This window comes from Pleurodeles waltl, chromosome 10 (assembly GCF_031143425.1).
Source record: "Pleurodeles waltl isolate 20211129_DDA chromosome 10, aPleWal1.hap1.20221129, whole genome shotgun sequence".
Classification (NCBI taxonomy): domain Eukaryota; kingdom Metazoa; phylum Chordata; class Amphibia; order Caudata; family Salamandridae; genus Pleurodeles; species Pleurodeles waltl.
Window position 1 is genome coordinate 511,883,864 of NC_090449.1, and position 27,859 is coordinate 511,911,722.

At 45.1% G+C, this 27,859-nt stretch overlaps 1 protein-coding gene across 3 annotated transcripts in view; it reads right to left on the reverse strand.

Annotated features, from left to right (window-relative positions):
* SETD2 (SET domain containing 2, histone lysine methyltransferase) overlaps positions 1–27,859 on the reverse strand; it is a 1,164,442-nt gene that overhangs the window by 978,490 nt on the left and 158,093 nt on the right. For all 3 annotated transcript variants that reach the window (XM_069210931.1, XM_069210934.1, XM_069210932.1), the window contains one exon: positions 20,948–21,076. In XM_069210931.1, coding sequence (XP_069067032.1) covers positions 20,948–21,076 — 129 coding nt within the window. The remainder of the gene's footprint in view (positions 1–20,947; positions 21,077–27,859) is intronic.

Sequence of the window (27,859 nt, forward strand, 5' to 3'; positions counted from 1 at the left end):
AGAGCGCAGGACTTTTAGTTGGCAGCTACATTCTTTGATGCTAAAACTGTTCTATGTTTTTACGATACTCAGTTGCAGTACAGCCCGAAAGAAATGCCTCTTGAGGGAGTAGGCACAAGAGGAGCCACGGGCCCAATGAAAGATTTTGTAACTGCTATGGGACTGCTGACTAATATTTGGCGGGCACACAACCTAATTGTGCAACAATACACACACATCTGCAGTGCATGGGAGTCTGGCACCGCTGGACTACCTATTCATCCACACTATGCATGTTGGTCACTTTGGGCCTGCGACACAAAGGGCAGGGGATATCTGACCACTCACCAGTGGAGATGGTTCTTACTGGCCCCAGTAGAAACCACAGCTTACCCCCTAGGGCCGATCCTGGATACCTAGAGGATGAAAATATGTGACAGGGTGGATCAATACTGCCAGGATAATGAGGGGATCAGTGGGCTCATGCACTGGCAGCCCAGCTCCATCTATATGACATTGGGGACAAAGCTAGCAAGCTGCTCGCGTGGTTAGAGCGGCGAAACTAAGGCCTTACTTTGTCCTTGAGATACTGGACCATGAGGGGACATTGCAAACAACAGGTGATGCTATAACAGAGACCTGTGCTACATAATACAAGGCTTTATATGTCTTCTCTTCTGCTACAGCGAGTGAGGACTGCAGTGTCTTTTTGAGAGACCTTACCCTTCAGACGCTCGCGGATGAAGACCGAACTGCATTGGATCAAGACTTTACGGTGGAAGCAATAACCAGGGCAGCAAAAGCCCTGCAAACTGGGAAGGCAGAGGGCCTTAAAGGTCTGGCAGTAGAATTGTATGAATGACTAATGGACAAAATTGGGCCGCACCTCTTGCATATGTTCCAGTCAGCCAGAGAAGAGGGGAGCCTCCCAGAAGACCAGAGAAGTGTTACAGTGGTTGTTATCCCTAAGAAGGGCAAGCCGGCAAATGAGCGGTCATACCGGCCTATCTCCCTGCTTATTTTTTAAACTAAGGTCCCAGCAAAGGCCTGGGCGACTAGTTTGTGGGAGGTGATCTCCACGATGCTCCATCCAGACCAGTCAGGCTTCATGGCACACAGAGGGATGTGACTAAACCTCTGTCGACTTTACAGTATCTTCCATGTAACAAAGGACTCTTTCCATGAACAGGCTACACTGCTGTCCCTGGATACCAAGATGGCGTTTGACAGTTTTGAATGGACCTTCCTATTCAGTGCACTGGAAAGGATGAGGTGGGAGCTATGAGGAGAAGTTTGCAAGGTTCTCTTTTTATCTTGCTGATTACTTTTGGGATCAATGGGTTGGGATCAATGGGATCGGTAGAAAGCGTAGGCACATATGCCTGATCAAAACATTCACCCACAATCCTTTCTGGGGATGCCAGCTTGTGGAGAACAGACATTTCTTGTTCTCCTTCGTCACTAACAGATCCAAGTGTGGTTTGCCCCACCGATAGAATAGGGAGTTCAGAATCTGTTGTTCTAGCTCCCATCCGTGATAAGGAATGATGGTCCTGCTCAAGGTGTCTGCCAGGAGATTGGACATTCCTGGTAAATGTTCTGCCCTAATAGTTATGTGGTGGTGAAGTGCCCAGTTCCATATCTCGAGCTTGAGTGGTCAGTGCCTGGGAGCGGGTTCCTCCCTGCTTTTTCAAGTATAACATACAGGTGGTTTTGTCCATTCTTATGAGGACTGTTGAGTGAGTTATTTGGGGGAGGAAAGCCTTTAACGCTAAGGCGATTGCTTTGAGTTCTAGTTGATTGATATAAAGGTTTTTCTCCTCTGCTGACCATCTCCCGCTGATTTGTAAGTCCTGGTGACGCGTTCCCCATCCTTTTAACGATGCATCCATTATGATGAAACTGGGTATAATTTGTAGCTATTCTAGTCCCTTGAAAACTGGGTATAATTTGTAGCTATTCTAGTCCCTTGGACAAATTTTCAGTTGAGTCCACCAAATTATTGCTGCTTTATTAACCGGTGTTATTTAAATGAGATCTTCGAATGAACCTTGTGTCTGACGCCATTGAATGTATATCTGCTCCTGCAGTGGACGTAGATGTAACCAACAGTTTGGGAGCAGAAGAATGCACGAGGAGATCATCCCCATGAAAGATCTGTACATCCAAACAGAAACTAACTTTTTTCTGGACAGTTTGGCAGCCACTGAATTTTTTCCTGCCGGTCATTGGAAGGATAGACTTTGTTCTTTAGTGTGTCTAGGATGGCGCCCAAGAAATGTTTCTTTGTAGTTGGTCTTAGTTGGAATTTGTGATAATTTGTGTAAGGCCCAATTTATTGAATAGGGAAAGGCAGGTGGTTGTGGCCACTGCAGTTTGCTGCAAAGTCAATTGTCTAAGTATGGGAATACCTGGATTCCCTGTTGTCTGAGATGTGCTACTTCAGGAGCCAACATCTTTGTAGAGATTCTGGGAAATGATTTTAGGTCAAACAGTAGCATTTTGAACTGAAAAAAGATTTTGGTTACCTGGAATCGTAGGAATTTGCGATGATTTGGAGGTATTGGGATACAGAAATAGGCGTCCTGTAGATCGATAGACGTCATATGATCGCCGTTGTTCACGAGCTGTAGTATCTCCTGAAGGTTCACCATGCAAAATTTCAGCTTTTTTAGGAATTTGTTGAGTTTTCGTAGATCGAGTATTGGCCCGTCAATCCCCTGTGGGGATTTTTTAATGAGAAAATAGCTAGAGTACAAACCCACTTTCTTTTGAGTTTTTAGAATGATCTCAATCGCACCCTCTCATATCATATTGGATATTTCCCCTCCGTTGTTTTTGGTGAGGTGGAGGTGGGCCTGATGGTGAATTGTATGGAGGTTTTTAGAGAAATTCCAAGGAATGTCCTTTTGAAATGAAATCAAGAACCCACTTGTACGAGGTTATCCTGGACCACTGTTGGAAATGATTTGATGATTTTCTCCCTCTGACTCGAGATATTGGTGAGGCAGACAATATTGTTATCTGGTCATTGTTTTCTACAATTTTCTGCCTCTTGATGGCAATATGACTCTGGATCCGTGTCTATATGCAAGTGCTAGAGGCTGTCTGTATTGCTGTTGTCCAGGCTGGTACTGCCTATAAGGTTGGTAACCTGCTCGAAATTTCAAAAGGAATAACGTCCTCTTCCCCTTGCTCCTCGAAAGGGTTGTCTTTGGAACTGGAGCGTGCCAAGGGACTTTGCTGTTTCTGGGTCAGTCTTTATAGATTGCAATGCATCTTTTACATGCTTTCCAATTAAAGACTCACCGTCAAACGACATGTGTAGAATTTTTGTCTGTATTTCTGGGAGGAAGGAAGTGGATTTCAACCATCCATGCCTGCGAAGCACTGCAGCCCCGCTAGCTGTTTGAATCCTGTGGTAGATACGTCAAGTGCACAGTCGAACATCTCTGTCGAGATGCATCACTCCTCCTGCAGGATCTGGTGTGCTTCTCATTTCTCGTCCTCCAGCAAAGGTTCTAGATACGGTGTCAAGTCTGACCACATTTGGTGGTCATAACGAGCTAAAATAGCCAGCGAGATTGCTGCTCATACGGTAGTGGCTGCCATTGTTGAGAATCCATCCAATGCTGTCTAACCTGTGGCCGTCTTTATCAGGAGGCGATGAGACTGGTGCAGAGGGGTTCTTTGAGCACCGCTGCTCTGCTTGCAATACCACTGAATCAGGTTTTATTTGTCTGATAAGACAGGCTGAAATTTTCCGAAGCTTTGTATTTTTGTTTCCTGTTTTTTTAACCCCTTCGCTGCCAGGCCTTTTCCCCCTCCTGTGCCAGGCCTTTTTTTGCCTATTTGGGGCAGTTTGCGCTTAGGCCCTCATAACTTTTTGTCCACATAAGCTAACCAAGCCAAATTTGCGTCCTTTTTTTCCAACATCCTAGGGATTCTAGAGGTACCCAGACTTTGTGGGTTCCCCTGAAGGAGGCCAAGAAATTAGCCAAAATACAGTGAAAAATTTGTTTTTTTTTCTTCAAAAAAATTGGAAAAAGTGGCTGCAGAAGAAGGCTTGTGGTTTTTCCCCTGAAAATGGCATCAACAAAGGGTTTGCGGTGCTAAACTCAGCAGATTCCCAACTTTCAGGAACAGGCAGACTTGAATCAGAAAACCCAATTTTTCAACGCAATTTTGGCATTTTACTGGGACATACCCCATTTTTACGATTTTTTGTGCTTTCAGCCTCCTTCCAGTCAGTGACAGAAATGGGCATGAAACCAATGCTGGATCCCAGAAACCTAAACATTTCTGAAAAGTAGACAAAATTCTGAATTCAGCAAGGGGTCATTTGTGTAGATCCTACAAGGGTTTCCTACAGAAAATAACAACTGAAAAATAAAAATATTGAAATTGAGGTGAAAAAAACATCAATTTTTCTCTACGTTTTACTCTGTAGCTTTTCCCTGCAATGTCAGATTATCGAAAGCAATATACCGTTACGTCTGCTGGACTCCTCTGGTTGCGGGGATATATAGGGCTTGTAGGTTCATCAAGAACCCTAGGTACCCAGAGCCAATAAATGAGCTGCACCCTGCAGTGCGTTTTCATTCTAACCCGGGTATACAGCAATTAATTTGCTGAAATATAAAGAGTAAAAAATAGCTATCAAGAAAACCTTTGTATTTCCAAAAAGGGCACAAGATAACGTGTTGAGGAGCAGTGGTTATTTGCACATCTCTGAATTCCGGGGTGACCATACTAGCATGTGAATTACAGGGCATTTCTCAAATAGATGTCTTTTTTACACACTCTACTATATTTGGAAGGAAAAAATGTAGAGAAAGACAAGGGGCAATAACACTTGTTTTGCTCATCTATGTTCCCCCAAGTCTCCCGATAAAAATGATACCTCACTTGTGTGGGTAGGCCTAGCGCCCACGAAAGGAAATGGCCCAAAACACAACGTGGACACAACATATTTTTTCACAGAAAACAGGTGTTTTTTGCTAAGTGCCTACCTGTGGATTTTGGCCTCTAGCTCAGCCGGCCCCAGGGGGGGGCAGAAATGCCCTAAAATAAATCTGACCCCCCCCCCCTCCTCTCCCAGCCTGGGAGCGACCCTTGCCTACAGGGTCGCTCCCCCTGCGTGACATTGGCGCCAAAAAACAAATCCCCAGTGCCTAGTGGTTTCTGCCCCATTGGGGGCAGATTGACCTAAAATCGGCCAATCTGCCCCCAAGGGGGGCAGAAATGGTCTAAATACAATTTGCCCCCCTCCCCCCCCCTTCCCCAGGGGAGCGACCCTTGCCTGATGGGTCACTCCCCATCTCTAAAAAAACAAACAAACAAAAAAAAACACCCAAAAAAATTTGCCCTGGTGCCTAGAGGTTTCTGCCCCCCCCCGCGGGGGGCAGAAATAGCCTAAAATAAATTTGGCTCCCCCTCTAACCCCCCCCTCCCCCCCCCTAGGAGCGATCCTTGCCTACGGGGTCGCTCCCCCTGCTTGACATTGGCACAAAAAAACAAATCCCCGGTGCCTAGTGGTTTCTGCCTCCTTGGGGGCAGATTGACCTAAAATCAGCCAATCTGCCCCCAAGGGGGGCAGAAATGGTCTAAATACAATTTGCCCAACAGGAGAGCGACCCTTGCCTGATGGGTCGCTCCCCATCTTTTTTTTTGCCCTGGCGCCTAGAGGTTTCTGCCCCCTTGGGGGCAGATTGGCCTAATAATAGGCCGATCTGCCCCCAGGGGAGGCAGAAATGGCCTAAAATAATGCTTTGCATTTCTCTTTCAATGGGGGAGGCCCCTGTGACAAATCAGCGCGTGCTGACGTCACAGGGGGGGTGGGGGGGGGGGTGGGGGTCGGGGGGGAAGGGGAGGTCTTCCCCTTCCATCCCCACCTTGGGGGGGAGGGGGGTGCACAGGGGGGGCGCGCTAGCGCTCCCCCAAGTTCCTGTGTGCCTTGGACGAGATGACCTCGTCCATGGCACACGGGAACTGTAGCCTTGGACGAGGTCACCTCGTCCAAGGCACAGAAGGGGTTAATCAAGACATGGGATTACGGGAGCTACAGTAGCTAGATTTTTCATGGTCCTGAGCCCCTCCTGCTATATGAAGTCTATTATTGGAATCGCTCATACTGACTTCTTTGCGGGATCTTTGAAGTCATACAGGAAATAGTCACTCTCCCTTGTTAATAGTGGCAGCTCGAACCTTTCCACTGTTCTATCCATATTGTTGTGGAATCTCCAAATACATTCTCGAGGGGAATCCACTGGCATCGCCAGAGGTGGAGAGGGGGTGGAAATGAGATAGCCGCCCCACTCATCGTGATCAGTTAGTGTCTCTTGTCTCCCCTTCCTCTGCATCTTCCCCAGATGATATTACATCTTCTTCCACAGGTTGTGATTCTCCTTGTGTAGGGATAATTGGTGTTTTAAGTAACGGAATGGGATCTGGTAACGGCGTTGGGGTTTGAAATAGACGTTCTGGTTGTGCCACCTGACTTATAGGTGTGGTAGGCATTGACGAGGGGAATCTACGATAATAGCCCTGTAACATATATTGTAAATTTGTTAATAGGGAAGCAGGCATTGGAATAGATTGTTGCTGATATCCTTCATGGAATTGTTCAATTTGTTCGCCTGCTGTACAGCACCCCTGATATTCTTTGTCATCTCCATAATCCTGACATTTTACCCGTAATTGGGACGGGCTACTAACCACACCAAAAAGGCCTTCATCATCCGATTCATCGTCTTCATCCAAGAGGTGTGACGCTGGATAAGGCAGTATTTTACTTGGGGAAGTATGATCAGGGAAATAAAAAAATTTAAAAAATGCGGGAAAAAAGCTGAGGGCTTCAGCCTCTGGGGAGTGTTCAAGAGGTTGCTCTTGTCTGATTGGTTAAAGTGAACTTTGGTTCTTTTTTTACAGAAAAGGATATAGATAGGCTTTTAAGATGTGAAGAAAAGGGGGGAAAATTATAGGGATAGGCGCTAACAGAATATCACCAAAACATTTCTTTAACAATAGATAGTAAATACGGTGCTCCCGAAAGGAGGGTCCTCCCAGCACCTCCAGTGTTTCTCCAATAGGAAAAACCAAACTGATTCAAAAGGCCAGGGCACTCGTATGAAATAAGATAAGAGTCTGTACAGTTAGGTTCTTGGTCTTCGGAAAATCAATATATAATCCAAACAGAGTTAAAGTTCAGTGTCTTTATTCTTGTGCGAGGTTTTCATACATGTTCATCACATTAGAAAGACTCCATATGTGGTCATCAACAGCCATCGCTGTTAAATATTATGAATATATATACGTCCAGTTGAAGGCTTTTGCCGAAACGCGTCGACATTTGGCCGGGACAGCGTGTGTGAGTTGTTCCTTTTGGGCACTTCATTGTCTATTTTTATATGGTTTTTCTTCAAGTGCCGCTCATTTATGAATTTTTTCAAAATAAATGGAGCCAACGATCTTCTACCTCATTGACGTTTGATATTGTGCTTATTTTCCACCTGGCACGAGCGTTTGGATATTGTGCAGCCTGTTGGTGCCTAATTAGGTTGCACCGTTTTTTTGAATAACATATATATATATATATATATATATATATATATATATATATATATATATATGTGGAAAATGTCACTTACCCAGTGCACATCTGTTCGTGGCATGATACGCTGCAGATTCACATGTTTTGCACATCCCGCCATCTAGTGTTGGGCTCGGAGTGTTACAAGTTGTTTTTCTTCGAAGAAGTCTTTTCGAGTCACGAGATCGAGGGACTCCTCCCCTTTCGGCTCCATTGCGCATGGGCGTCGACTCCATCTTAGATTGTTTTCCCCGCAGTGGGTGAGGTAGGAGTTGTGTATTATAGTAATAGTGCCCATGCAATGGAGTAAAAATGTATGTACATACTGTGGCTTAAAGCAATATATTTACAAATTTACAAATGATCAAGATCAACTTCAAACGGCTACAGGCTCCCGGGGAGGCGGGTGGGCGCATGTGAATCTGCAGCGTCTCATGCCACGAACAGATGTACACTGGGTAAGTGACATTTTCCGTTCAATGGCATGTGTAGCTGCAGATACACATGCTTTGCATAGACTAGTAAGCAGTTATCTTCCCAAAAGCGGTGGCTCAGCCTGTAGGAGTTGGAGTTGTTTGAAATAAAGTTCGTAGTACTGCTTGTCCTACTGTGGCTTGTTGTGTTAACACATCCACACAGTAATGCTTGGTGAACATATGAGGCGTGCCATATGTGGCAGCCTTACATATGTCAGTCATTGGAATGTTTCCTAGAAAGGCCATGGTAGCACCTTTCTTTCTAGTGGAGTGTGCCTTTGGTGTGATAGGCAGTTCTCTTTTTGCTTTGAGATAACAGGTTTGAATGCATTTAACTATCCACCTGGCAATGCCTTGTTTGGATATTGGATTCCATGTATGAGGTTTTTGGAAAGCAACGAATAGTTGTTTTGTTTTTCGAATATGTTTTGTTCTGTCAATGTAGTACATTAATGTTCTTTTGATGTCTCATGTAGGTAGTGCTCTTTCAGCTACAGAATCTGGTTCTGGAAAGAACACTAGTAGTTCTACTGTTTGATTTAAGTGGAACAGTGATATGACTTTTGGTAAGAACTTAGGATTTGTTCGTAAGACTACTTTATTCTTGTGTATCTGAATAAAGGGTTCTTGTATGGTAAATGCCTGTATTTCACTTTCTCTTCTAGAGATGTGATGGCAATTAGAAATGCTACTTTCCATGTTAAATATTGTATCTCACATGAGTGCATGGGTTCAAACGGTGGACTCATGAGCCGTGTTAAGACAATGTTGAGGTTCCACGAAGGAACTGGTGGTGTTCTTGGTGGGATAATTCTTTTCAGGCCCTCCATAAAAGCTTTTATGACGGAGGTCCTAAATAGTGAAGTTGAGTGCGTAATTTGCAGATAAGCTGAAATTGATGTGAGATGTATTTTAATGGATGAGAAAGCTAGCTTTGACTTTTGTAAGTGCAGTAGGTAGCTGACGATGTCTTTAGCAGATGCGTGTAAGGGTTGAATTTGTCTATAATGGCAGTAATAAACAAATCTTTTCCACTTATTTGCATAGCAATGTCGCAAATATCCCTGACCAACTCATTCATAACGCATTGCCCTGAGACTGATCTTGTGGGTACCTGTATGCGAAGTTTTGGCATTTTGCATTTTCTTTTGTTGCAATTTGTGGTGTTCCCCATCTTTGGAAGTAAGTGCTTAGTATTTGGGGTTGAATCTCCCATTCGTGGATCTGTTGGTGATCCAGAGAGAGACTGTCTGCTAGCTGGTTCTGAGTTCCTGGAATGAACTGCGCTATTAGGCGAATGTGGTTGTGAATCGCCCAATGCCATATTTTCTGTGCCAGGAGACACAACTGTGTTGAGTGTGTTCCTCCCTGTTTCTTCAGATAATACATCGTTGTCATGTTGTCTGTTTTGACAAGAATGTGTTTGTGGATTATTATAGGTTGAAAAGCTTTCAACGCTAGAAATACTGCCAGTAATTCTAAGTGATTTATGTGAAACTGTCTCTGTTGAGTGTCCCATTGTCCTTGGATGCTGTGTTGGTTGAGGTGTGCTCCCCACCCTATCATGGAGGCATCCGTTGTTATTACGTATTGAGGCACTGGGTCTTGAAAAGGCCACCCTTTGTTTAAATTTATAGTGTTCCACCATTGAAGCGAGGTGTATGTTTGGCGGTCTATCAACACTAGATCTTGAAGTTGACCCTGTGCCTTTGACCATTGTGATGCTAGGCACTTTTGTAAGGGCCGCATGTGCAATCTTGCGTTTGGGACAATGGCTATGCATGAGGACATCATGCCTAGTAGTTTCATCACTATCTTGACTTGTATCTTTTGTTTTGGGTGCATGGCCTGTATTACATTGTGAAATGCCTGCACCCTTTGTGGACTTGGAGTGGCAATCCCTTTTGTTGTGTTGATTGTCCCTCCTAAGTATTGTTGTATTTGACACAGCTGAAGGTGTGACTTGTTGTAGTTGAGTGAGAAACCTAGTTTGTGAAGGGTTTCTATGACATACTTTGTGTGTTGTGAGCACCGTTCCTGCGTGTTGGTTTTTATTAACCAATCGTCTTGGTACAGGAACACATGTATTTGCTGTCTTCTGATATGAGTAGCCACTACTGCCAGGCCTTTTGTAAAAACTCTAGGCGCAGTTGTTATCCCGAATGGCAACACTTTGAATTGGTAATGTACCCCTTGGAATACAAACCTTAAGTACTTTCTGTGTGAAGGATGTATCGGTATATGGAAGTACGCATCCTTTAGGTCTAGTGTTGTCATGTAGTCTTGTTGTTTGAGCAATGGGATTACATCCTGCAGTGTCACCATGTGAAAGTGATCTGATTTGATGTAGATATTTAATGTTCTGAGATCTAATATAGGTCTTAAAGTTTTGTCTTTTTTGGGTATGAGAAAGTACAGTGAGTAAACTCCTCTTCCTCTCTGATGAATTGGTACCAACTCTATTGCATCTTTTTGCAAAACGCTTGGACTTCTAGTTGTAGAAGATCTATGTGTTGTTTTGACATATTGTGTGTTTTTGGGGGGACATTTGGAGGGAACTCTAGAAATTCTATGCAATAACCATGCTGGATAATGGCTAGGACCCACGTGTCTGTTGTTATTTCCTCCCAGTTTTTGTAGAACTTGGTTAGTCTCCCCCCCACTGGTGTTATGTGTTGGGGATTTGTGACAATGAAGTCACAGTTTATTTTGTGGAGTTTTGGGGCTTTGGAACTTCCCTCTACTCTTTGGGAACTGTCCCCCTCTAGATTGTCCCCGAAAACTTCCCCGCTGGTATTGGCTCTGATAAGTGGGCCTTGTTTGTGAGGTTGTGGGTTCAGTGCTTTTTCCTCAAAACCCCCCTCGAAACTGTGATTTTCGAAATGTGCCTCTGCTCTGTGGGGAGTAGAGTGCGCCCATGGCTTTGGCCGTATCTGTATCTTTTTTAAGTTTTTCGATAGCAGTGTCCACCTCCGGCCCAAACAACTGCTGTCCGTTAAATGGCATATTCAGCACGGCTTGTTGTATTTCCGGCTTGAATCCAGATGTACGCAGCCATGCATGTCTCTGTATTGTTACTGCTGTATTTACAGTCCTAGCAGCTGTGTCTGCTGCATCCATTGCTGACCGTATCTGATTGTTCGAGATACTCTGTCCTTCCTCCACCACTTGTTGTGCTCTTTTTTGGAACTCCTTGGGCAAATGTTCTATAAAATGTTGCATTTCGTCCCAATGAGCCCTATCATATCTCGCCAACAAGGCCTGTGAGTTGGCAATGCGCCATTGGTTGGCTGCTTGTGCCGCCACTCTTTTCCCAGCCACGTCGAACTTACGACTCTCTTTGTCTGAAGGTGGTGCATCTCCTGAGGTGTGTGAGTACGCCCTCTTGCGTGCTGCACCTAATACCACTGAGTCTGGTGTTAACTGCTGTGTGATGTACACAGGGTCTGTTGGTGGCGGTTAATATTTTTTCTCCACCCTTGGAGTTATGGCCCTTCCTTTGACAGCCTCTTCAAACACTTGTTTGGAGTGTTTTAGCATTCCAGGTAGCATGGGGAGGCTCTGGTACTGGCTATGTGTGGACGACAGTGTGTTCAATAGAAAGTCGTCTTCAATTGGCTCTGCATGCAGGCTGACATTATGAAAGTCGCTTCTCTTGACACCACCTGTGTGTAGGCGGTAGAGTCCTCAGGTGGTGATGGTCTAGCTGGATAACAGTCGGGACTGTTATTTGACACTGGTGCATCATAAAGATCCCACGCGTCTGGATCATCCTGACTCATCCCTGTATGAGTTGGGGACTGCATCATTGGTGGAGTGGCTACCGGTGATGGTTGTGGTGAGCGTTGTGGAGATGGTGGTGGGGTTACTTGTCTTGCCACCTTTGCCTGTGGCTGCTTGTCTTTCTCTTGGAAGGCAAGTTTCCGTTTCATTCGTATTGGAGGGAGAGTACGGATCTTCCCTGTCTCCTTTTGAATGTGGAGCCTTCTTTGTGTGTAATCTGGCTCCATTGTCTCTAGCTCCTGTCCAAATCTATGTGTTTGCATTTGTGAGGACAGGCCTTGTTCCTCTGTGTAGGAACTTGTTTTCGGTTCCGAGGCCGGATGTTTCGGTACCGAAACCTTTTTGCCTGCTTTTTTCGGTTCCGACGACACTTTTTTCCTCTTTGGCGTAGTGATCTCTCGATGCAGCTCTCTCGGTGCCGAGATTGCTCTAACCCGGTGTCTCGGGTCGAGTCTGCTCTGTGCCGGTATCTCAACCGGAGTCGGATGACTTCGACACATGCATGCCCTTTTTCGGTGCCGATGCTCGGTCACCTATTTTTCGGGTTAAGCCATGGCCTGTCGACGGTGGCGTCCCCTTGGCTTTTGTGATCTTTGCGTGAGTTTTGTGTATCAACGTCTTACTCACGGTTTTCGGCGTCTGTTCAGGATTGACCTCTTCCGAGTGCGAATCCTCGATGGAGAAGGCTTCCTCTTCTTCCTCCATGTGTTTTTGTCCTGTCGGCACCGACGCCATCTGTAGTCTTCTTGATCTTCGGTCCCTTAAGGTCTTCCTGGACCGAAACGCTCGACAGGCCTCACAAGTATCCTCCTTGTGTTCTGGAGACAAACACAAATTACAGACCAGATGCAGATCTGTATAAGGATACTTGTTGTGACATTCGGGGCAGAAGCGGAATGGGGTCCGTTCCATTTGTCTTGAAGATGCACGTGGTCGGGCCGACCAGGCCCCGCCAGGGAATCGAAAACCCCGAAAGGCCGCCGGAGCTCTTCAAAATTCGGTCTCGATCTGTTGTAACTAACCCGATACCGAACGTAAACAATACCGTCGAATTTTCCGAGATTTTCACTAACTTTCCGAACCGAAACGCGGAGCGAAAAGGAACACGTCTGGACCCCGATGGCGGAAAGAAAACAATCTAAGATGGAGTCGACGCCCATGCGCAATGGAGCCGAAAGGGGAGGAGTCCCTCGATCTCGTGACTCAAAGACTTCTTCGAAGAAAAACAACTTGTAACACTCCGAGCCCAACACTAAAGCATGTGTATCTGCAGCTACACATGCCATCGAACATATATATATATATATATATATATATATATATATATATATATATATATATGGAAAATGTCACTTACCCAGTGCACATCTGTTCGTGGCATGAGTCGCTGCAGATTCACATGCTTTGCACATCCCGCCATCTAGTGTTGGGCTCGGAGTGTTACAAGTTGTTTTTCTTCGAAGAAGTCTTTTCGAGTCACGAGATCGAGGGACTCCCCCCCCTTTCGGCTCCATTGTGCATGGGCGTCGACTCCATCTTAGATTGTTTTCCCCGCAGAGGGTGAGGTAGGAGTTGTGTATTATAGTAATAGTGCCCATGCAATGGAGTAAAAATGTATGTACATAATGTAGTTTAAAGTGATATATTTATAAATTTGCAAATGTTCAAGATCAACTTCGAAACGGCTACAGGCTCCCGGGGAGGCGGGTGGGCGCATGTGAATCTGCAGCGTCTCATGCCACGAACAGATGTACACTGGGTAAGTGACATTTTCCGTTCGATGGCATGTGTAGCTGCAGATACACATGCTTTGCATAGACTATTAAGCAGTTATCTCCCCAAAAGCGGTGGTTCAGCCTGTAGGAGTTGAAGTTGTTTGAAACAAAGTTCATAATACTGCTTAGCCTACTGTGGCTTGTTGTGCTGTTAACACATCCACGCAGTAGTGTTTGCTAAACATATGAGGCGTAGACCATGTGACTGCCTTACATATTTCAGTCATTGGAATATTTCCTAGAAAGGCCATGGTAGCACCTTTCTTTCTAGTCGAGTGTGCCTTTGGTGTAATAGGCAGTTCTCTTATTGCTTTGAGACAGCAAGTTTGAATGCATTTAACTATCCATCTAGCAATGCCTTGTTTGGAAATCGGATTTCCTGCATGCGGTTTTTGGAAAGCAACAAATAATGGTTTTGTTTTCCGAATTTGTTTTGTTCTGTCAATGTAGTACATTAACGCTCTTTTGATGTCTAATGTATGTAGTGCTCTTTCAGCTACAGAATCTGGCTGTGGGAAGAACACTGGTAATTCTACTGTTTGATTCAAGTGGAACGGTGATATGACTTTTGGTAAAAATTTCAGATTTGTCCGTAGAACTACTTTATGCTTGTGTATTTGAATAAATGGTTATTGTATGGTAAATGCTTGAATCTCATTTACTCTTCTTAGAGATGTGATGGCAATTAGAAATGCAACTTTCCATGTTAAGTATTGCATTTCACAAGAGTGCATGGGCTCAAAAGGTGGACCCATCAGTCGTGTTAAGACAATGTTGAGGTTCCATGAAGGAACTGGTGGTGTTCTTGGTGGTATAATTCTCTTTAGGCCTTCCATAAACGCTTTTATGACTGGTATCCTAAATAGTGAAGTTGAGTGCGTAAATTGCAGGTAAGCTGAAATTGCGGTAAGATGTATCTTAATGGAAGAAAAAGCTAGCTTTGACTTTTGCAAATGTAGTAAGTATCTTACGATGTCTTTGGCAGATGCGTGTAAGGGTTGAATTTTATTATTATGGCAGTAATAAACAAATCTTTTCCACTTATTTGCATAGCAATGTCTAGTGGTAGGTTTCCTAGCTTGTTTTATGACTTCCATACATTCCTGTGTAAGGTCTAAGTGTCCGAACTCTAGGACTTCAGGAGCCAAATTGCTAGATTCAGCGATGCTGGATTTGGGTGTCTGATCTGTTGTTTGTGTTGAGTTAACAGATCTGGTCTGTTTGGTAGTTTGACATGAGGCACTACTGAGAGGTCTAGTAGTGTTGTGTACCAAGGTTGTCTTGCCCAAGTTGGTGCTATTAGTATGAGTCTGAGTTTGTTTTGACTCAATTTGTTTACTAGATACGGAAGGAGTGGGAGAAGGGGAAAAGCGTATGCAAATATCCCTGACCAACTCATCCATAACGCATTGCCCTTAGACTGATCTTGTGGGTACCTGGATGCGAAGTTTTGGCATTTTGCGTTTTCCTTTGTTACAAATAGATCTATTTGTGGTGTTCCCCAACTTTGGAAGTAAGTGTTCAGTATTTGGGGGTGAATCTCCCATTCGTGGATCTGTTGGTGATCCCGAGAGAGATTGTCTGCTAACTGATTCTGAATCCCTGGAATAAACTGTGCTATTAGGCGAATGTGGTTGTGAATCGCCCAATGCCATATTCTCTGTGCCAGGAGACACAACTGTGTTGAGTGTGTTCCTCCCTGTTTGTTCAGATAATACATCGTTGTCATGTTGTCTGTTTTGACAAGAATGTGTTTGTGGCTTATTATGGGTTGAAATGCCTTTAACGCTAGGAATACGGCCAGTAGTTCTAAGTGATTTATGTGAAACTGCTTTTGCGGAGTGTCCCATTGTCCCTGGATGCTGTGTTGATTGAGGTGTGCTCCCCACCCTATCATGGAGGCATCTGTCGTTATTACATATTGTGGCACTGGGTCTTGGAAAGGCCGCCCTTGGTTTAAATTTATATTGTTCCACCATTGAAGCGAGGTGTATGTTTGGCGGTGTATCAACACTAGATCTAGAAGTTGACCCTGTGCCTGTGACCATTGTGATGCTAGGCACTGTTGTAAGGGCCCCATGTGCGACCTTGCGTTTGGGACAATGGCTATGCATGAGGACATCATGCCTAGGAGTTTCATCACCATTTTGACTTGTATTCTTTGTTTTGGATACATGACCTGTATTACATTGTGAAATGCCTGTACCCTTTGTGGGCTTGGAGTGGCAATCCCTTTTGCTGTGTTGATTGTCGCCCCTAAGTATTGCTGTGTTTGACACGGCTGAAGGTGTGACTTTGTGTAGTTGATTGAGTAACCTAGTTTGTGGAGGGTTTCTATGACATACTTTGTGTGTTGTGAACACCGTTCTAGCGTGTTGGTTTTGATTAACCAATCGTCTAGGTACGGGAACACATGTAGTGTATTTGCTGCCTTCTGATATGTGCAGCTACCACTGCCAGGCATTTTGTAAAAACTCTTGGCGCAGTTGTTATTCCGAATGGCAACACCTTGAATTGGTAATGTACCCCTTGGAATACAAACCTTAAGTACTTTCTGTGTGAAGGATGTATCTGTATATGGAAATATGCATCCTCTAGGTCTAGTGTTGTCATGTAGTCTTGTTGTTTGAGCAGTGGGATTACGTCCTGTAATGTCACCATGTGAAAGTGATCTGATTTGAAGTAGGTATTTAATGTTCTGAGATCTAATATAGGTCTTAGAGTCTTGTCCTTTTTGGGTATGAGAAAGTACAGAGCGTAAACTCCTGTTCCTTTCTGTTGAATTGGTACTCATTCTATTGCTCCTTTTTGTAGCAACGCTTGGACCTCTAGTCCTAGAAGATCCATGTGTTCTTTTGACATATTGTGTGTTTTCGGTGGGACGTTTGGAGGGAATTTGAGAAATTCTATGCAATAACCATGCTAGATAATTGCTAGGACCCAAGTGTCTGTTGTTATTTCCTCCCAATGTTTGTAAAACTTGGTTAGTCTCCCCCCCACAGGTGTTATGTGTTGGGGATTTGTGACGTGGAAGTCACTGCTTGTTTTGAGGAGTTTTGGGACTTTGGAACTTCCCTCTATTCTTTTGGAATTGTCCCCCTCTGTATTGCCCCCGAAAACTTCCCCGCTGATATTGGCTTTCATAAGTGGGCCTTGCTTGTGAGGTTGTGGCTTCTGTGGGTTGACCTCGAAACTCCCCCCTAAATTGTGTCTTGCGAAATGTGCCTCTGCTCTGTGGGGAGTAGAGTGCGCCCATGGCTTTTGCCGTATCAGTGTCTTTTTTAAGTTTCTCAATAGCAGTGTCCACCTCCGGCCCAAACAACTGCTGTTCATTAAAAGGCATATTCAGCACGGCTTGTTGTATTTCCGGCTTGAATCCTGACGTACGCAACCATGCATGTCTCCTTATTGTTACTGCAGTATTTACTGTCCTTGCAGCTGTATCTGCTGCATCCATTGCTGACCGTATCTGAATATTTGAGATATTTTGTCCTTCCTCCACCACTTGTTGTGCCCTTTTCTGGAACTCTTTGGGTAAGTGTTCTATGAAATGCTGCATTTCGTCCCAATGAGCTCTATCGTACCTTGCCAAAAGTGCTTGTGAGTTGGCAATAAGCCATTGGTTTGCTGCCTGTGCTGCAAGCCTTTTCCCCGCAGCGTCGAATTTGCGACTCTCCTTGTCTGGAGGTGGAGCGTCTCCCGAGGTGTGAGAGTTTGCTCTCTTGCGAGCTGCCCCAACAACCACAGAGTCTGGTGTTAATTGCTGCGTAATATAAACAGGGTCTGTTGGCGGTGGCTTGTACTTTTTCTCCACCCTTGGAGTTATTGCCCTGCCTTTCACAGGATCCTGAAATACTTGTTTGGAGTGTTTTAGCATTCCAGGGAGCATAGGTAAGCTTTGGTATTGGCTATGAGTGGAGGATAGTGTATTAAACAAAAAGTCATCCTCAATCGGTTCTGCATGCAAGGTGACGTTATGAAAAGCACCTGCCCTTGAAACCACCTGCGTGTAGGATGTACTGTCTTCAGGTGGCGACGGTCTCGCAGGGTAACAGTCTGGGCTGTTATCTGATACCGAAGCATCATAAAGGTCCCATGCGTCGGGATCATCTTGACTCATTGCAGTATGAGTCGGGGATTGCATCAGTGGTGGAGTGGCTACCGGTGATGTGTGCATTGATGGTGGTGGAGATGGTGGCGGAGTTGTTTGTCTTGCCACCTTTGCCTGTGGCTGCTTGTCCTTTTCTTGAAAGGCAAGTCTTCTTTTCATTTTAAATTGGGGGAAGAGTGCTTATCTTCCCTGTGTCCTTTTGAAAGTGGAGCCTCCTTTGAGTGTAGTCTGGCTCCATTGATTCCAGTTCTTGTCCGAACTTATGTCCTTGCATGTGGGAGGACAACCCCTGTTCCTCTGTGTAGGAAACTGTTTTCGGTTCCGAGGCTGGGTGTTTCGGAATCGAAACCTTTTCGGTCGCCTTTTTGGGCACAGACGAAACTTTCTTTATTTTCGGCGTCGTGGTGTCTCGGTGCCGACAAATTTCGGTGCCACTGTCTCGGTGCCGAACTTGCTCGGAACCGCTGTCTCGGGCCCGAGATTGCTGCGTGCCGGTATCTCGACCGGAGTCGGATGACTTCGACACAAGCGTGCCCTTTTTCGGTGCCAATGATCGGTCACCTATTTTTCGGGTTAAGCCATGGCCTGTTGGCGGTGGCGTCCCCTGGGCTTTTGTGGTCTTCTCGTGAGTTTTGTGTGTCAACGTCTTACTCACGGTTTTAGGTGTCTGTTCGGGATCAAGCTCGTCTGAGTCCGACTCTTGAATGGAGAAGGTTTCTTCTTCCTCCTCGAAACGCCCTTGTCCTGTCGGCGCCGACGCCATCTGCAGTCTTCTCGCTCTTTGGTCTCTTAATGTCTTCCTTGACCGAAACACTCGACAGGCTTCACAAGTATCTTCCTTGTGCTCTGGAGACAAACACAAGTTACAGACCAGATGCTGATCTGTGTACGGATACTTGTTGTGACATTTTGGGCAGAAGCGGAATGGGGTCCGTTCCATCAGCCTTGAAGAGACACGTGGCCGGGCCGACCAGGCCCCGACGGGGGATCGAAAAAAAAAAACGAAGGGCCACCGGAGCTCTTCCAAAGTCGGTGTCGATCTGTTGTAACTAATCCGATACCGAACGCAAACAATACCGACGCTTTTTCCGAGATTCTAACTAACTTTCCGACCCGAAACACAGAGCGAAAAGGAACACGTCCGAACCCGATGGCGGAAAAAAAAAATCTAAAATGGAGTCGACGCCCATGCGCAATGGAGCCGAAAGGGGAGGAGTCCCTCGATCTCGTGACTCGAAAAGACTTCTTCGAAGAAAAACAACTTGTAACACTCCGAGCCCAACACTAGATGGCGGGATGTGCAAAGCATGTGTATCTGCAGCTACACATGCCATTGAACATATATATATATATATACACACACACACACACACACACACTGTGGGACTGCCACTTCAACAACAGAAAATATTCAAGCATGTGAATCTATGAAAGATCCAATACTGGAGAATTTCTGTATAGGAACTTACTCGAGCAACTTCATCATGATACCCCTAACAGGCGAGCACTCCCACTCTCCTAATGTGAGGTGCAGCCCTTTTTCAAAATGAGGACCCTCCCTTGACTACTTTACATTCTACAAAATACATACTACAGATGTTTTTCCCAAAAGCTAAAGTGGGAACTACGTCAATTGCCCCCCCCCCCCCCCAGACCCACTGGTAACCCTGAGGGTAGCATGGGAACAGAACATAGGATCACATGAGGCTAGGAATGGGGTGATTCAATACAGAGTCCAAGTGAAGTCGCAATACAAACCCGCTTTAGACTAGTCCAATTTAAGGTTCTGTACAGAACATATTATTCCTGAACACTTTTATACCTCTATATTTAACGGAACGCGGGAAGGATGGATCTTTCTTTCATGTACTATGGGGGTGTTCCAAAATCCAAAACTTCTGGGAGGAGGTGACACGTTATGGCCATGTCACAGGACTGGAAGTCCTTTTGGAGGCCAAATGGATCTTCCTCAAAACGGCAAGTTAGGTGGAGTGGCCCAGGTACCAAAATATCTGGCTAGGGCTAGCAGCAGCCAGGGCAAAACATAACACTGCACACGGTGGGTGTGGGGTAATCAATCCTGCAATGTGCGGATGATTGGGAGGAGAATCTTGGTTCGTGCCAAAGGGCTAAACAAGCAGTATACCTCAGCAGGGGCTGTTCGCACGAATGGGAAAAGGTCGGGTGGGGCATGGGAGTGGGAGGCTGGAACAACTACCGGGGCATGCGAAAAAGGAAAATGCTGTGATGGTTAAAATGTGTTCTACATGTATCTCTGGGTCCTCTGGAAATGTATGCCAAGGGAATGTATTACCATGCATTGATGATTACACAGATCATACTAAAGTACAAAAGCTGTTTTCTATGCCATACAACGAACAATATCTGGTATTATTTGATGCTGTACTATGGATGACTGACCAATTCTTTAATAAAAAATTAAAAAATTAAAAAAGTTTAAAAAAATAATAATTATGAAATAAAATAAGCATGCTACAGCCAATATAAGGAAAAGAAAACAAACTGATGGAGTGTGAAAATCAGAATAACTGAAAATGGTGTCTGCCCTGAACATTAATCATTTTACACAGGTGTATTTCTGAACGAAAGGCAGGCTCAACAGATACGGTACATGCATACTTTTCACTTGTTTTAGTTGCCAGCTTCTCCTTAAAGTACAATATTCAGAAAATGTTTTTAAAATATATATACAATCACTGAAGAGACATGGGTTGGGTAACGCACACCAACAGAGCTAATTAATATTAATATAATATATATATATATATATAAAATCAGGCAGTGCTTAATTTGTAAACTTCCCGGTGCCCAAAGCCTTCACCTTAAACACGCGGCTGCTGCATTTATATGTGCGAGCACAGGATACTGAGGCAGCGTAATCCTGAAGCCATCTCGGGCCTCTTGAATCCATTAAGAGCCACTTGCTGCCCTTTTAGCTCACTCTTGGAGCCATCTGCTTCCTACCATTAGGACGCTTTTTCGTTTTTCTCTTCAGCCGTTTTTCCCATGTATCTTTTGCTAACAGTAAATGCTTGAGGCAAAAGAATAAGCCCCGGCCCTCAAAAATAAGTGCCGGTGCTCAGCACCGGAAACAATAAGCACAAATTAAGCACTGTAATCAGGGACAGCCAAATAACATTGTATGTTTCAGGAACAGAGACAAATAAAAAGCAACAAATAACAAAGGACTGAGATCGTAAACGTTTCTTACGCAGTCAAATCTTTGCTGGCTCGTAAACCCCATCCTTTGTTTTCAGTCAAGATAACTTCCACATCTGCATGCTGTTTCCTCTGGAACCTCCGATTTGAACAATACTCCCCGTTTGGACACCTGGAAGAACTAAAAGTAATAGAAAGAAGTGTCATTAATAAAAAAACTTGCTTGTCCAACAGTGACAGAAACGACTGGTCAACAGGCTATGTAATAGGATTGGAGTATGACATGTAAAAAAGCTTCACGCTGCCAATTAAGAGATATAAAGCCAACTGCAACCCTGCTGTAATCTCCTGCTAAATGACAAACAATATATGTAACAGACAGCAAACCACCAGTTAAACAAAGGAGTTCACTGAAACAAGCACAGGGCTAAAAGGCAAACAAATGAGAAATGAAGGTCTGCACAGTTTCACCTATCTATTAAGAAGACTTTCATCTCCACAAGGAGTACCTTTTTTTTTAACAGAACTCCGCTCCAGAAATTTGCTTGCATCAGGCCACACTGCTGATGGTATTGGCTGAGGCCAGATTATGGGCCCTCAACCAAAGCATATTGTATCCATTTATGCATAGAGGTAGCCTTGGTCATAAAATTTTGAAAAATACCCCAAATTGGTGATACTGATCCAGTGAAGCAATTGTTGTTAAACTATCAGACAAAAAAATATATGATATGTAAGGCTTGGCCTCAATGAAACATTTAATGCAATGTGGACATTCTTCAATCAGCTGTGTGAGAGGACTGTTGCCTTTCCTTTTCTAAGAAAATGCTAACTTTACAATTGGATGAAAATATTTTCAACAAACTATTTCAACTTAGCATGGGACGATACCAGCAGTTCTGACTGTTACTCATTAAATATGGCAGTAAATGAAAATGTCACTTACCCAGTGTACATCTGTTCGTGGCATCAGTCGCAGTAGATTCGCATGTTTTGCAATAGCTCGCCATCTGGTGTTGGGCCGGAGTGTTACAAGTTGTTTTTCTTCGAAGAAGTCTTTCGAGTCACGGGACCGAGTGACTCCTCCTTTTGTCTCCATTGCGCATGGGCGTCGACTCCATCTTCGATTGTTTTTCCCCGCAGAGGGTGAGGTAGGAGTTGAATTGTAGTAATAGTGCCCATGCAATGGAGTGACTAAGTATGCACCTATTTAAGGTTGAGATGATACATATATAAATAATTGAAGGTAACTTCCAAACTGCTACAGGCTCCCGGGGAGGCGGGTGGGCACATGCGAATCTACTGCGACTGATGCCACGAACAGATGTACACTGGGTAAGTGACATTTTCAGTTCGATGGCATCTGTCGCTGTAGATACGCATGTTTTGCATAGACTAGTAAGCAGTTATCTCCCCAAAAGAGGTGGATCAGCCTGTAGGAGTGGAAGTAGTCTGAAATAATGTTCTTAATACGGCTTGACCTACTGTGGCTTGTTGTGCGGATAACACGTCTACACAGTAGTGCTTGGTGAATGTGTGAGGCGTAGACCATGTGGCTGCCTTACATATTTCTTGCATTGGGATGTTTCCTAGAAAAGCCATGGTAGCACCCTTCTTTCTGGTTGAGTGTGCCCTTGGTGTAATGGGCAGCTGTCGTTTAGCTTTAAGGTAGCAGATTTGGATGCATTTAACTATCCATCTGGCTATACCTTGTTTTGATATTGGGTTTCCTGCATGAGGTTTTTGAAATGCAATAAATAGTTGTTTAGTCTTTCTGATGTTTTTTGTTCTGTCAATGTAATACATCAATGCTCTTTTGACATCTAATGTATGTAGTGCCCTTTCAGCTACGGTATCTGGCTGTGGAAAGAACACTGGAAGTTCCACTGTTTGATTTAGATGGAACGGTGAAATAACCTTTGGCAAAAATTTAGGATTGGTCCTTAGGACGACCTTATTCTTGTGTAGTTGTATAAAAGGTTCCTGTATTGTAAACGCCTGAATCTCGCTTACTCTTCTTAGGGAAGTAATGGCGATGAGAAATGCCACCTTCCAGGTTAGGAACTGTATGTCGCAGGAGTGCATGGGTTCAAAAGGTGGACCCATAAGTCTAGCTAGGACAACATTTAGGTTCCATGAAGGAACAGGTGGTGTTCTTGGTGGTATAATTCTCCTAAGGCCCTCCATGAATGCTTTAATGACTGGTATCTTATATAGGGAAGTTGAATAGGTAGTCTGCAGGTATGCAGATATTGCTGCAAGGTGTATTTTAATGGAAGAGAAAGCCAGGTTAGATTTTTGTAAGTGAAGCAAGTAACCCACTACATGTTCTGGAGTTGTGTGTAATGGTTGTATTTGATTAATATGGCAGTAGCAAACAAACCTCTTCCATTTACTTGCATAGCAGTGCCTGGTGGATGGCCTTCTGGCTTGTTTTATGACTTCCATACATTCTTGGGTAAGTTGTAAGTGCCCGAATTCTAGGATTTCAGGAGCCAGATTGCTAGATTCAGCGATGCTGGATCTGGGTGTCTGATCTTTTGGTTGTGTTGTGTCAACAGATCTGGCCTGTTGGGCAATTTGATGCAGGGTACTACTGATAGGTCTAGCAGCGTTGTGTACCAGGGTTGCCTTGCCCAAGTTGGTGCTATTAATATGAGTTTGAGTTTGTTTTGACTGAGTTTGTTTACCAGGTAAGGAAGGAGAGGGAGGGGAGGAAAAGCGTAAGCAAATATCCCTGACCAGTTCATCCATAGGGCATTGCCTTGGGACTGTTTGTGTGGGTATCTGGATGCGAAGTTTTGGCATTTTGCGTTCTCCTTTGTCGCAAACAAGTCTATCTGAGGTGTTCCCCAGAGTTTGAAATAAGTGTTCAGAATTTGGGGGTGAATTTCCCATTCGTGGACCTGTTGGTGATCTCGAGAGAGATTGTCTGCGAGTTGATTTTGGATCCCTGGTATAAATTGTGCTATTAGGCGAATTTGGTTGTGAATTGCCCAACGCCAAATCTTTTGTGCTAGCAGGCTTAACTGCGTGGAGTGCATCCCCCCTTGCTTGTTTAGATAATACATTGTTGTCATGTTGTCTGTTTTGACGAGAATGTATTTGTGAACTATTATTGGTTGGAAAGCTTTTAGTGCTTGAAAAACTGCTAGAAGTTCTAGGTGATTTATATGCAGTTTTGTTTGATGTACGTTCCATTGTCCTTGTATGCTGTGTTGATCGAGGTGTGCTCCCCACCCTGTCATGGAAGCATCTGTTGTTATTACGTATTGTGGCACTGGGTCTTGGAAAGGCCGCCCTTTGTTTAAATTTATGTTGTTCCACCACAGAAGCGAGAGGTAAGTTTGGCGGTCTATTAACACCAGATCTAGAAGGTGACCCTGTGCTTGTGACCATTGTGATGCTAGGCACTGTTGTAAGGGCCTCATGTGCAGTCTTGCGTTTGGGACAATGGCTATGCATGAAGACATCATGCCTAGGAGTTGTAGTACCATCTTTGCTTGTATACTTTGTGTTGGATACATGCGTTGTATGATGGTGTTGAAATTTTGAATTCTTTGTGGACTTGGAGTGGCTACTCCTTTTGATGTGTCTATTAGGCTCCCAGGTATTGTTGTACCTTGCGCGGCAGAATTTTGGATTTTGTGAAGTTGACGGTGAACCCTAGTTTGAAGAGGGTTTGTATGATATGATTTGTGTGATTTGAGCACTCTATTAGCGAATGGGCCTTGATTAGCCAGTCGTCTAGATATGGGAACACATGTATTTGCTGCCTTCTTATGTGTGCAGCGACTACCGCTAGACATTTGGTAAAGACTCTTGGTGCGGTTGTTAATCCGAAAGGCAGTACCTTGAATTGGTAATGTATTCCCTTGAATACAAACCTTAGGTATTTCCTGTGCGATGGGTGTATTGGTATATGGAAATAAGCATCCTTGAGGTCTAAAGTTGCCATGTAGTCGTGTAGTTTTAGCAATGGCAATACTTCTTGTAGTGTGACCATGTGAAAGTGGTCTGATTTGATGAAAGTGTTCACTACTCTGAGGTCTAGGATTGGTCTCAGCGTTTTGTCCTTCTTTGGTATCAGAAAGTACAGTGAGTAAACTCCTGTGTTTATTTGTGTGTTTGGCACTAATTCGATTGCATTCTTTTGCAATAGTGCCTGCACTTCTATCTCCAGGAGATTGGAATGGTGTGTTGTCAAATGTTGTGCTTTTGGTGGTATGTTTGGAGGGAATTGTAGAAATTCTATGCAATAACCATGTTGGATAATTGCTAGAACCCAAGTGTCTGTAGTGATTTCCTCCCATGCTTTGTAATAATGACTTATTCTTCCCCCCACTGGTGTTGTGTGGAGGGGGTGAGTGACATGTGAGTCACTGTTTAGTAGTAGGGGTTTTGGGGCTCTGAAATCTTCCTCTATTTCTAGGGAATTGCCCTCCTCTATATTGTCCCCTAAAACCTCCTCTATACTGTCCCTGGTAACTGGACGGTGTTGCTTGTGAGGTGCTGGCTTGTGTGCTCTGACCCCGAAACCCCCCTCGAAAGGGTGTTTTACGGAATGTGCTGTAATTCCCTCTGCTCTGCGGGGAGTAGAGTGCGCCCATGGCTTTGGCAGTGTCCGTATCTTTTTTGAGTTTCTCAATCGCTGTGTCCACTTCTGGACCGAACAGTTCTTTTTCATTAAAAGGCATATTGAGAACTGCTTGTTGAATCTCTGGTTTAAACCCAGACGTTCGGAGCCATGCATGCCTTCTGATAGTTACAGATGTATTAATTGTTCGTGCAGCTGTATCTGCAGCGTCCATGGAGGAGCGGATCTGGTTGTTGGAAATGGTCTGTCCCTCCTCAACCACTTGTTTTGCCCTATTTTGTAAGTCCTTGGGCAGATGTTCAATGAGATGTTGCATCTCGTCCCAGTGGGCTCTGTCATAGCGCGCAAGTAGTGCCTGGGAGTTCGCGATGCGCCACTGGTTTGCAGCTTGTGCTGCGACTCTTTTACCAGCTGCATCGAACTTGCGGCTTTCTTTATCTGGGGGTGGTGCATCTCCAGATGTGTGAGAGTTGGCCCTTTTCCTAGCTGCTCCTACAACGACAGAGTCTGGTGGCAGCTGTGTAGTGATGAAAACCGGGTCTGTAGGAGGCGCCTTATACTTTTTTTCCACCCTTGGTGTGATTGCCCTACTTTTGACCGGCTCCTTAAAGATTTCTTTCGCGTGCCGGAGCATACCAGGGAGCATAGGCAGGCTTTGGTATGAGCTGTGGGTGGAGGAGAGTGTGTTGAATAAAAAATCATCCTCGACCTGTTCTGAGTGGAGGCTTACGTTGTGAAATTGTGCTGCTCTAGCCACCACTTGAGAATACGCGGTGCTGTCTTCTGGTGGAGATGGCTTCGTAGGGTATGCCTCCGGACTGTTATCTGACACTGGGGCGTCGTATAGGTCCCATGCGTCTTGATCTTGGTCACCCTGGCTTATGGTGGTGTGAGCTGGGGAGTGTGATGGAGTTCGTGCTGGTGAGACAATCACGGGCGGAGGAGAGGGTGGTGGGGTAACTCTTTTCACCACTTTTGGTTGTGGTGTCTGTTCAGTTTGGAACTCCAACCTTCTCTTTCTTCTAATGGGGGGAAGGGTGCTTATTTTTCCTGTCCCCTGCTGTATGAAGATACGCTTTTGCGTATGGTCCACATCAGTTGATTGTAGCTCTTCCTCAAACCTATGCTTTTGCATTTGGGAGGTTAGCGAGTGCTCTTCTGTATAAGAGCCTGAAGCTGGGTCGCTTGCAGTTTGTTTCGGCACCGAAACCCTGTCTGCGTGTTTTTTCGGCTCCGAGGTGACTTTTTTCTTTTTCGGGGCCGAAACCTCTCGGCGTCGATCTTCGGTGCCGCTGTCTCGGCTTCGAGCCGTGTCCACACCGGCATCTCGGTGTCGAGGCTTGTCTCCAGCACTTTCTCGGTCCCGAGAAGGCTGCGTGCCGGTGTCTCGACCGGAGTCGGACGATCTCGGCACTGTTTGGGCCTTTTTCGGTGCCGACGGTCGGTCACCGAATTTATGGGTGGAGCCATGGCCTGATGGCAGTGGCGTCCCCTGGGCCTTGTAAATCTTCCTCTGTGTGGTTTTCGACGTCTTACTCACGGTTTGTGTATCGTCGAATCCTTCGGAGTCCGATTCTTGGATCGAGAAGGTACCTTCCTCTTCCTGCTCCTCGAACTCTCGGTGGGCTGTCGGCGCGGACGCCATCTGAAGTCTTCTGGCTCGACGGTCTCGGAGTGTCTTTCGGGACCGGAACGCACGACAGGCCTCACAGGTGTCTTCACTGTGCTCAGGTGACAGGCACAGGTTACAGACCAAGTGTTGGTCTGTATAGGGGTATTTATTGTGGCATTTGGGGCAAAAACGGAACGGGGTCCGTTCCATCGGCGTTCTTCAGCACGCGGTCGGGCCGACCAGGCCCCGACGGGGGATCGAAAAACTACCCCGAAGGGCACCGGAGCTCTTCGATCTTCGATGCGGTGTTGAATCTAAGTACGCCGATCCCGAACGCAACAATACCGACGAAAATCTTCCGAAATTAGCTAATTGTCCGTTCCGAAACTCGGAGCGACAGGAACACGTCCGAACCCGATGGCGGAAAAAAAACAATCGAAGATGGAGTCGACGCCCATGCGCAATGGAGACAAAAGGAGGAGTCACTCGGTCCCGTGACTCGAAAGACTTCTTCGAAGAAAAACAACTTGTAACACTCCGGCCCAACACCAGATGGCGAGCTATTGCAAAACATGCGTATCTACAGCGACAGATGCCATCGAACATAAAGTTTCAACGGGGCCAATAATAGTTTCACCCTAATGAAAAGACAGACACTTGCTTAAAGTATGAACTTAGAAGCTAAGCAGTGAGTGGCCAAGAACGAGGAGCTCCACTTGTACACACTGGAGCAAGCCGATAAATACAAAGTGTTT